General features: G+C 39.8%; 1 protein-coding gene across 1 annotated transcript in view; it reads left to right on the top strand.

Annotated features, from left to right (window-relative positions):
* Positions 1 to 12,221, top strand: part of LOC150074937 (solute carrier family 35 member F6-like) — a 107,536-nt gene that overhangs the window by 64,761 nt on the left and 30,554 nt on the right. Inside the window, exon 5 of the mRNA XM_090389387.1 lies at positions 11,901 to 12,011. Coding sequence (XP_090245513.1) covers positions 11,901 to 12,011 — 111 coding nt within the window. The remainder of the gene's footprint in view (positions 1 to 11,900; positions 12,012 to 12,221) is intronic.

The following is a 12,221-nucleotide window of genomic DNA, read 5'->3' as shown; positions in this document are numbered from 1 at the left end:
CTGATGAAGGTAAATCAGGCTTAATGTCTAAATTTGCAGATGATACAGAGACTGACAGTTGAAGTTTAACTTTGACAAATGCAAAGTAGTGCATATAGGTAAAAGTAATCCCAGAGAAACATATCAACTGTGTAGTACTATACTTAGGGTGGTAGAAACTGTATTCAGTACTGTATACAGGTCTGAATGTCTCACTTTAGGAAGGATGTAGATATGCTGGAATGGGTGCAGAGAAGGGCAACCAGATTGGTGAGGGAAACAAAAGGGTGTTCTTATCTAGAAAGGCTTCAGTTCTGCAAATTGTAGCGTCTCTAGACTATTAACCTGTGGGGAGATCTGATTTGAGATGTTTAAAATGTTGAATGGATTGAGTAAGCTGAATGTTAATGGCATTCTTCCATTTTCTGAGATTACACACATGAAGGGGCATAAATTCAAGTTGAAATTGCAGGATTGATGTGCGGAAGTTTGCCTTCCACCAGCGGGTGGTCGGTTGTTGGAAGAGAATTCCATCTGTTATTGTGGAAATGGATGGTTTGAATAAATTCAAGGAAGAACTAGACATTCTTGGAGGGTATGGATGGGTGAACAATGTAGGGGTTTTTTTTTTTTTTTTTTTTGCTGATGCTATGTAAGCTTGCTTTCTTGCATCATTTGCCATTGCTACTATTTCAAAAAAGCTTTTGACACTTATCCATATGAAAAACTGCTGTACAGATTGGAGTTAGTGGCATTAGGGACAAGTTACTGCTGCACATAAAGGAATGGTTGAGCGGCAGAAAACAGAGGGCAGTTATAAATGGGCTGCTGTTCTGGGACAAATGTTATAAGTAGAGTCACCTCAGTGTTGAGCCTCTTATTATTTACAATATTTATTAAAAATATTGATGAAGGCATATCAAGCTTATTGCCTAAGTTTGCAGTTGATACAAGAGTTGTAGGGTGGTTAATGACATGAATGAGAGCATACTACTACTGCAGCAAGGGTTAAAAAAATTAAGCAGGTGGGTTGAGAAGTGTCAATTGAAGTATAACATTGAAAAATGCAAGGCACTGCATGTGGGTATTAGTAATCACAGAATAACAACAGTAAGGTTTGAATTGTAATAATTACCGTAAGTATTTTGAGGGGTTTAATCACCTCTTGGGCATATATCTGTTGTATTTTTTGATTAGTTAATGTATTAATTTGTGTTTTACAAATAGATTAAATAGGCTTAGTAGCATTTGTTAGCGTATTTTTTAAAATTTAGCCAGTGACTTTGTAAGTTACTACTCGGTACTCTTACTGCTATCGTATTGGTGTTTTGGTTGGAATATCGTAGCGTAGTAGAATAGTAGGGTTTTAACTGTAATAAATAAGTACTTTTTTGGGTATATATCTTTTGTGTTTAGCTAAGGATATAACTAATTTAGCATTGTGATCAATGATTCAATGGACACTGCTCATCGTGGACTAATGTCATTAGTGGAGTCCCTCAGGGCTCAGTGTTGGGTCCATTATTGTTTTCTGTATTTATAAATGATATTGATGATGGTATATCAAGCTTAATGTCCAAGTTTGCAGACGATACAAAGGTTGGCAGGGTTGTCAAGGACACTACTGACACTATGCTGCTGCAACAGGATCTGGAAAGGTTGAGCAGATGGGCTGAGAGGTGGCAAATGAAGTTTAACATTGACAAATGTAAAGTACTACACATGGGAAACAGCAACCCCAGAACAACGTATCAACTCTGTGGTACTACACTGACAGTGGTAGAGAATGAAAGGGACTTGGGGGTGGTTGTGCAGGCAGATATGAAGTTCTCTGAGCAGTGCAGACGGGCTGCAAGAGTAGCTCATGGAGTATTGTCAATGATATACAGGAATTTTTCCAGCAGGGATAAGGAGGTGATTATTCCCTTGTATAAGGCAATGGTCAGGCCACACCTAGAGTACTGTATACAGGTCTGGAGGCCTCATTTCAAGAAGGATGTAGAGCTGCTGGAACGAGTACAGAGAAGGGCAACAAGATTAGTGAATGGAACAAAGGGGTGCTCTTACGAAGAAAGGCTTAAGTTTTGCAAATTACAGTGTCTGGAGACTAGGCACCAGCGAGGTGATCTGATAGAGGTGTATAAAGCCTTGAATGGTTTGAGCATGCTCAATGCTGATGGGATTCTTCCTCTAGCTCGGAATAATCACCTGAGAGGGCATAAATTCAAATTGAGGAAAGACAGATGTAGGATAGACGTGCGGAAATTTGCCTTTAGCCAGCGGGTGGTTGGTTGGTGGAACAGACTTCCATCCCTTGTGGTGGAGGTTGGTAGCCTAAATAAGTTTAAGGCTCAGCTGGACAGGTATTTTGAACGAACAGAGGGGTGAAGTGGAAGTGGGTTTTTTTTTTGGCTGATGCTGCATAAGCTTGCTTTCTTGCATCAAATGCCTCTACTAATGCTAATGCTAATTACAGTTTAGTGGAACTTGCTAACGTATATCTAGAATTTGATAGCTAAGGTATAACATAAAATTATACAGCGGCATACGTAATTATGCATTAGATTAGTATAGTATTGTATAGTCAAGTATAGTATAGTAAATTAATTAATTAAATTTATTAACCTTATTAATTTTCATTGTTAATTAATTAAATTGTATTTAAACGGAAATCGTGCCTCAGACTAGAGCAGCAAAGCAACGTGCACAAAGTAGTGGGAGTGCTGTGGCTTGGGGAAGAACCGAAGGGAGCAATTCTCCAACGTATCGCAGCCTAAAGAAATGTTCATCTTGTGAAATGGCAGACCTTTCTGGGACGGGACATGATGTTGCCAAGGGGAATGTCTTTGTGTATGCTCGATGTAAGCAGTGTGAAGAAGTTGCCAACTCAGCGTTGTTATGGGCCCTTATGAGAGATTGAAGGACATGGTAGATGCCCTCGAAGGACTTGCATTGGGGGACCTATCAAGCTCTCAGCTGCCCACATCAATGCCAGAGCTTGCACTTGATCGTCCGACAACACCATGACAACCTTCACAGCAGAATGTGCTGGTCCCACAGGAGCTAGTTATTATCAGTGACTCTATTGTCAGGGAGACGGGAAATATATTGTGCAAAAAGGATAGGTGGAATAGTACCAGGGTATATCTGCCAGGGGAAAAAGTTGATGATGGTGTAGAGCAGATATAATTTTTTAAGGGCACTTGTACAACACGTGCACTTACATGTACAACAATATCACCCAAGTATGATGTGTACAACAATATTGCCCTTTATAACACCTTTATAACAATATCACCCAAGGGTGATATTGTTGTACATGTTGGCACTAATGACATTAAGAGTAGGAGATCTGCAGAATTACTTAACAAGTACAGGTCAATGTTGTAAAAATGTTGTGAGTTATGGTTAAATTTGAAAGTGTATGCAATTCTGCCCAAACATGATAGGAGGGAGTATATGGTGAGAGCCTTGTCAATCAATTCGGCCCTGGGGAGATTGTGCAAGGCTCATGGGGTAGAATTTTTCTCAGCGTGGTCTGTGCTTGTTAACAGGAGTGTTTCTCCAGGGATGGGATACACTTCTAAGTATATTGATGTTATCAAGGCAGTGTTAGGTGGTTCGAAAACTGCTAGCTTGGGGGGGGGGATTCACAGACTAATTGATTAATAGTAGCCACGGCAGAGTTGAAAGTGATTCTTGCACTGCTTCTATTGGAATGAGCAGCAGCATGCAAAGCAAGGTACTGGGGATTTCAAGGGTAGCTGAAAGTCATCATGGAACAAGTAAATACATGGGTTGTGTTAGGGTAACTAAGAGTAAGAATAGGTGTATCTATATACTTGCATGAACACAAATGCTGGGAATATAGTATATAAATTTGATGACTTTGAAGTTCTGGTCAAGACGTCAAAAGCAGATATTCTTGGGATATCAGAGACATGGTGCTACACTGACATAAGCAGTGCAGAATTGGAATTTAGGTAGTACAATGTGTACAGGAAGGGAGGAGGGTTTATGCTGTTAGTTAAGAAACACACAAAATCTAGGGAAGTGCATTCAATTCACGTTGGTGGACAATGCAATGTTGAGTCAGTGTGGTGTGACATAAGCACTGGGAAAGGGAAAATGAGAGTAGGTGTCTTTTCTAGGCTTAATGAATCTGATGCAAATAAAGAGCAAATGTGCAGAGAAATAGAGTAGGCCAGTAAATCAGATTGTGTTATAATGGGGATTTAACTTCCCAGATATTGATTGGAACTTCTGGTTGGTCACTTGTACACTAGCAAGCCTTTTATGAATTTATTGGATGACTGTTTTCTTCAGCAACATGTCCAGGAAGTAATACTCTTGATCTGATTATCAGCAGTGATTCTTCATGCATTAAAAATCTGCAGATAAAGTAACCACTAGATGGTAGTGATCACAGTGTACTGATGTGGGATTTACTTAGCATTAGCATTAGTAGAGGCATTTGATGCAAGAAAGCAAGCTTATGCAGCATCAGCCAAAAAAAAAAACCACTTCCACTTCACCCCTCTGTTCATTCAAAATACCTGTCCAGCTGAGCCTTAAACTTATTTAGGCTATCAACCTCCACTACAAGGGATGGAAGTCTGTTCCACCAACCAACCACCCGCTGGCTAAAGGCAAATTTCCGCACGTCTATCCTACATCTGTCTTTCCTCAATTTGAATTTATGCCCTCTCAGGTGATTATTCCGAGCTAGAGGAAGAATCCCATCAGCATTGAGCATGCTCAAACCATTCAAGGCTTTATACACCTCTATCAGATCACCTCGCTGGTGCCTAGTCTCCAGACACTGTAATTTGCAAAACTTAAGCCTTTCTTCGTAAGAGCACCACTTTGTTCTATTCACTAATCTTGTTGCCCTTCTCTGTACTCGTTCCAGCAGCTCTACATCCTTCTTGAAATGAGGCCTCCAGACCTGTATACAGTACTCTAGGTGTGGCCTGACCATTGCCTTATACAAGGGAATAATCACCTCCTTATCCCTGCTGGAAAAATTCCTGTATATCATTGACAATACTCCATGAGCTACTCTTGCAGCCCGTCTGCACTGCTCAGAGAACTTCATATCTGCCTGCACAACCACCCCCAAGTCCCTTTCATTCTCTACCACTGTCAGTGTAGTACCACAGAGTTGATACGTTGCTCTGGGGTTGCTGTTTCCCATGTGTAGTACTTTACATTTGTCAATGTTAAACTTCATTTGCCACCTCTCAGCCCATCTGCTCAACCTTTCTAGATCCTGTTGCAGCAGCATAGTGTCAGTAGTGTCCTTGACAACCCTGCCAACCTTTGTATCGTCTGCAAACTTGGACATTAAGCTTGATATACCATCATCAATATCATTTATAAATACAGAAAACAATAATGGACCCAACACTGAGCCCTGAGGAACTCCACTAATAACATTAGTCCACGATGAGCAGTGTCCATTGATTACCACTCTCTGTCTTCTCCCCCTCAACCACCCCTTTATCCATAGCAGCAATTTGCCTCCAATGTCACACTGCTCCAATTTGTGTAGCAGTCTTCCATGTGCAACAGTATCAAAAGCCTTTCTAAGATCCAAGTATATAATATCAAAGTTATTCCCTGCATCCAGTTCTTTTGTGACTGCATCATAATATCCAATCAAGTTGGTCAGGCAAGACTTCCCCTTAACAAAACCATGCTGTGTCTGAGCTATAACTGAAGTCTTGTCTAAATGATCCTGCAGTGCTTCTTTAACCAGTGCCTCCATTAATTTTCCTGGAACAGAAGTTAAGCTCACAGGTCTATAATTACTTGTGTCAGCCTTTGATCCTTCTTTGTGAATTGGGGTCACATTTGCACATTTCCAGTCTATGGGTACCTCCCCTGAGTCCAAGGAAGCTCTCATAATTATGGCTAAGGGTTTGCTTACTCCTTTGCTGCCTCCTTTAATATAACTGGATAGATCCCGTCCACCCCGGGTGCCTTTCTTGTGTTTATCTTCAACAGTTTCTCCTCCACTTTACTCCCAGTTATTTCAAGATTCTGTAGCTTACTGCTAGAGTTGAATACACCTCTGGCATTCCCCTTGCTGAATAACTCCTCATGTGTGAATGTCGATGCAAAATATTCATTTAGTTTGTTAGCTACCTGAGCAGGATCATCAACAGTTGACACATCAATATCAAGTGGACCAATCTGATTCATCCCCTTCCTTGTAGAGTTAACATAAGTAAAGAACTCTTTGCTGTTTTTCTTTGCATCCCTTGCCACGGATTTCTCGTAATCTGCCTTTGCCTGCGTAACCTCCTTTGTAACTTGGTTGCATATCAACTTGTATCTATCATAGGCTTCTGTGTCATGTGTTAATTTGTAAGTATCCCATGCATTTTTCTTCTCTGCCATATGCCTCATTAGTTCATCTGACATCCATTTTGGCCTAAACCTTGAACAATATTTCTTAGTTGGTATGTAAAGCCCTAGTAGCTTCCAAGATAAGTTCTTTGAATGCTTCCCATTTTGAATTTGCTGTTGGTAACATGATCAGTTGGTCCCACTGTATAGAATTTAAATACTGTCTCAGTCCATCGTAGTCGCCTTTACGGAAGCAATAACCCTTCCCTTTACCCCTAATGTTAGTTACCTCTTTGAGTAAATCCCACTTCAGCACACTGTGATCACTGCCACCTAGTGGTTCGTTTATCTGCAGATTCTTAATGCATGAAGAATCACTGCTGATAATCAAATCAAGCGTATTACTCCCTGTAGTTGCCTCCCGAACATGCTGATGTAGAAAACAATCATCCAATAAATCCACAAAAGCCCTGCTAGTGTGTGAGTAACCAGCCCCCAAATTCCAGTCAATATCTGGGAAATTAAAATCTCCCATTATAAGACTCTCTGATTTACTGGCCCACTCTATTTCCCTGTACAGTTCCTTATTATACTCATCAGAGTCATTAGGCCTATAGCACACTCCTACTCTCAATTTTGATCTCCCAATGCTTATGTCACATCAAACTGACTCAACACTGCACTGTCCGGCGATGTCGACTGGCTTCACATCCTTGGTTTTTATGTGTTTCTTAACTAATAGTATAACCCCTTCCCCCCTTCCTATCCTGTCTATCCTTTCTGTAGATGTTGTACTCCCCAAATTGCAGTTCTGCATCCCTTATATCTGTGTGACACCACGTCTCTGATATCCCAACAATATCTGCCTTTGATGTTTTGAGCAATACCTCAAATTCATCAAATTTATTTACTAAACTCCTAGCATTGGTGTACACGCAAGTATACCAGCACCTGTTTCTATTCTTAGCTACCCCAACACAACCCATGTGTTTACTTGTACCGCAATGGCTCCCAGCAGTCTCTGAAATATCATGCATCTTGTTTTTCAGGCTTCTGCTCATTCTAATAGAAGCAGTGCAAGAATCTCTTTCACCTCTGCCAGTGGCTATTGTCAATCTATTGGTCTTTGTCTCCCCCCAAGCTAGCAGTTTTCCGACCCACCTAACACTGCCTCGATAGCATCAGCAAATAATCTTGCACCCTTTCTATTTAAGTGTATCCCATCCCTGTAGAAGCAATCTCTCCTGTTAACAAGTACAGTCCAGGCTGAAAAAAATTCTACCCCTTGAGCCTTGCACAATCTTTCCAGGGCTGAATTGATCGACAAGGCTCTCATCATATACTCCCTCCTATCGTGTCTGGGCAGAATTGCAGACACTTTCAAATTCAACCCTACTTCTCGGCTTTTGTTTAACAGTGACCTGTACTTGTTATGTAATTCTGCCGGTCTCCTACTCTTAATATCATTAGTGCCAACGTGTACAACTATATCACCTTTTGTGCCCTTAAAAGATGATATTTGCTCTACAACGTCATCAACCTTTGCCCCTGGCAGACATACTCTGGTCCTGTTCCACCTATCCTTTTTACATACCATGTTTCCCGTTTCCCTGACAATAGTCACCAACAACTACTAGTTCCTTCGGGACCAGCGCATTCTACCTTGGGGGTTGCCTCCGTGTCACGTGATGCCCAAGTGCAAGCTCTGGCGTTGATGTGGGCAGCTGAGAGCTTGATGGGCCCCTCAATTTAGTTTCTTCGAGGGCATCCACCCTGTCCTTCAAGCTCTCATATAGGCCCACAAGAACGCTGAGTTGTTGCCTGATATCGATACACTCCTTGCATCGCGCACACACAGTGACATCCCCCATGGCAGTATCATGTCCCGTACCCGATTGCTCTGCAAACATCAAGCAAACAGTGCATTTTATAAGGCTGTGAGTCAGAGGATAACTGCCCCCCTCAGTTCTACTCTGAGTCACAGCACTTCCATTAGCTTGAACCTTTTGCTTTGCTGCTCTTGTCTGAGTCATGATTCTATTAATTAATTAATTATGTTATTAATTATGTTAAATATAATTAATTATATTACGTTTGTAATCTAAGTCGTTATATGTATTTATTTAAAAGTACAATTTAACTGCTAACGAAGTTCAACTAACGCTATCTAGTACGGTATATAACTATCGTATCACAAAGGCGGGAAAGTTACGAATGGTAATCTACGGACACTTAAGTATTAATTAACTTTCAAATCTCGCTGTCTCAATTCAGAATAAACTAACGATCCTTACTACGTCTATAAGCTACTTACAGAAATAATTCGATGTAAAAAAATATTCAGTCAAGCGGCTAAATATGGCTAAAGAACGTCTCGTTCAGCGGAGTTGCAAACATGGATACCCTTACCGATACTTTTATGCAATTACAAGGCCGAGTAAAGAATAAATACACCAAATTAATCAGAAAATCACAAAATAATGTTATACTACTAAATTTAGAAAAACAAAAAAACAAAAGTTTTAGAAAAACAATAATTTCAAATCAATAAATAAGAAAAATCCACTTAGCGGCTTTGAACACGACAGTCTTCTAGTAGCCATCTCCTAGTACTTAAAGATGTAACTACCATCAGGGGTAAGTTGAAGGGTTTTTTCTTTCATAAAGGTGACTACAGTGGTCTCAGAGTTTTTAAATTCTATACAGTGGGATCAACTGATGATATTATCAATGGTGAATTCTAAATGGCATGCCTTCAGGAACTTAATCTTGGAGAGTACTAGGCTTTTCATGCCAACTAAGAAATACTGTTCAAGGTTTAGGCCTAAATGGTTATCAGATGAATTAATGTGGCTTGTGGCAGAAAAGAAAAATGCATGGGATGTTTGTTTGTTATTTCGTTTTTAGGAGCATTAGCAACTAAGGCCATATTGCTCCAGGGATATGCGGTGCTCATTCCCTGACCTTTCTGCATCCTCCATATTTGGTGGACACAGGCTCAAACCCTAGTCTAATCAAGAAGCGTGTGCTATGCATGGGATGCATATAAATTATCAGGTGACACAGAAGCCTGTGGCAGATATAAGCTAGTCTGTAATCAAGTCACAAAGGAGATTACAGACTAGCTTACAGACTGTAATCAAGTAACAAAGGAGATTAGGCAAGCGAAGGCAGATTAGTCTAGAAAAGTTGAGCAGATGGGCTGAGAGGTGGCAACTGAAGTTTAATATTGACAAATGTAAAATACTGCATATGTAAATCAGTAACCCCCCCCAGAGTAACGTATCAACTGTGGTACTACACTGACATTGGTAGAGTGAAAAGTACATGGAGGTAATTGTGCAGGCAGATATGAAGTTTTCTGAACAGTGCAGACGGTCTGCAAGAGTAGCTTGCAGACCGTCTCATGGTGTCTTGTCAATGATATATAGGAATTTTTCTAGCAGGGATAAGGAGGTGATTATTCCCTTGTATAAGGCAATGGTCAGGCCACACATTGAGTACTGTATACAGGTCTGGAAGTCTCATTTTAAGAAGGATGTACGGCTGTTGGAACGAGTACAGAGAAGGGCAACAAGATTAGTGAATGGAACAAAGGGTTGCTCTTACAAAGAAAGGCTTAAATTTTGCAAATTACAGTGTCTGGAGACTAGGCACCTGTGAGGTGATCTGATTGAGGTGTATAAAGCCTTGAATGGTTTGAGCAGGCTCAATGCTGATGGAATTCTTCCTCTTGCTCAGAATAATCATTTGAGAGGGCATAAATTCAAATTGAGGAAAGACAGATGTAGGATAGATGTGTGGAAATTTGCCTTTAGCCAGCGGGTGGTTGGTTGGTTGGTTGGTTGGTGGAACAGACTTCCATCCTTTATTGTGGAAGTTGAAAGCCTAAATAAATTTAAGGCTGAGCTGGACAGGTACTTGGAACGAAATGAGAGGTGAAATTGGAGCGTGTTTTTTTTTTTTTTTTTTTGGCTGATGCTGCATAAGCTTGCTTTCTTGCATCATATGCCTCTACTAATGCTAATGCTAAATAATTCCCACATCAATACATTGTGATCACTGTCGCCCAGTGGTTCCTTTATCCAACACGATGTTCTTTGAGCAGTGCAGACAGGCTGCTAAAACAGTTCATTGGATTCTTAATGATATATAGAAACTTGTTCAGCAAGGACAAGGAGGTGATTATCCCATTGTAACAGGCAATGGTTCGGTCAAATATTGAGTAATTGAGTACTGTAGTAGGTCTGGAAGTCTTTTGGAGCAGGTGCATTGAAGAGCAACTAGATTGAATTTTAATTTATGCCCTGTCAGGTGCCTAGTCTCCAGATGCAGAAATTTGCAGAACTGAAGTTTTTCCTGGTAAGTAAAAACTTCAGTTTTGCAAATTGTTCCACTCACTAATCTCATTGCATTTCTCTGCACTCATTCCAACAGATCCACATCCTTCCTGAAAAGGGGCACCTGGACCTGTGTGCTGTACTCAAGATGTGGTCTAACCACTTCTTGTACAATGGAATAATCACCTCCTTATTTCTGCATGTTTTTGACAAAACCTCATGAGTTGTCCTAGTTGCCTGTCTTTTCAGAGACCTTCATGTCTGACCTGCACAATTACCATCAGATTTTTTTTTTACTTTTTTTTATTATTATTATTATTTTTTTTTTATGTCAACCCCAAACACGAAAGGTATCAAAACCTATAGTACTTAGTACCATGCATGGGTTGAAAGAGAAGTATGGGGGGAATGCCGGAAACTTTGCTCTAGAGACTAAACATGGGTTTCACCACTTCAAGCCTCCAATAAGCAAAGTGGTGGTATTGCACCAGTCAATGAGAGTCATCTACAACCTATTGACTTATCCATCATCCCCAATGTGGTGCCACACCATTGGTATGTTATTCTGGAATTACTGCTAGTACTACATATGGATTGTAGAACCTGTCAGTTTTAAATTGCAGTTTAACACTGATAAATTGCATTTATCAATGTTAAACTTCAATTGCCACTTCCCAGCCCATCTGCCTAATTTTTTTACATCTTTTTGCATTAACATACCCTGATTATTGTCATTAAATATCCTGCCAATTGTATCATCTGCAAATTTAATATTTGTTAGAACATATACCAATTTAAATCTATTGTACTTACTACTGTATATCAGTTATAGGTTGAGAAGACACTTATTGATTTTAGACTTGCATTTCTGTTGATCATTGTTTTCAGGAAGTACATGCAAAGGAAGATTGTTCCAAAAAAACTCAGGAGTAGTAAGGGGGAAAAAGAGGAAGAGGAAAAATTGGTTCTGTGAGTTTTTGGAGTTGGATGGTGACTGGTTGTAGCATGTTTGAAATGGGTTGGAACAGATTGGGGGGGAATTACAGATACCAATCATTAACATTTTAATCAACTAATTAATTATTAATGTTACAGTATAACTATTATATTATAAGCCATTTTTGTTCCTGTATTTGAAGGGAAAAATGGTATCTATGTCAAAGAGAAAAGACAACATATTTTACCTAATCAAAATACTGGTGTAATTTTTGCAAATATTTGTTGCAGGTGATTTGTTAATAGTTATTGCACAAGTGATAACAGCAACCCAAATGGTTATAGAAGAGAAGTATGTTACCAAACATAATGTTCCACCGCTTCAAGCTGTAGGTTGGGAGGGTGAGTATATTCCAACTGTCATTTATATTCAGTGATAACTTTTCCCAATGAATTTCCTTCCTGTTCAATAAATCAAAAGGTATAGGTGTGGTGAGTTTTTTTTCATAAATTAATCAGTAATAATTTTTATTTACTTTGGTAAGACTGGTTATTTTTCTCTCTCTTTCTCTCGGAGGAGGACTTAATATACTTTTAGGAGGACTTTAAGAA

The sequence above is a fragment of the Mastigoproctus giganteus genome, unplaced genomic scaffold (assembly GCF_048544385.1).
Source record: "Mastigoproctus giganteus isolate SK-2022 unplaced genomic scaffold, ASM4854438v1 scaffold_15, whole genome shotgun sequence".
NCBI lineage: Eukaryota > Metazoa > Arthropoda > Arachnida > Uropygi > Thelyphonidae > Mastigoproctus > Mastigoproctus giganteus.
This window is presented reverse-complemented; position numbering and strand designations above follow the sequence as displayed.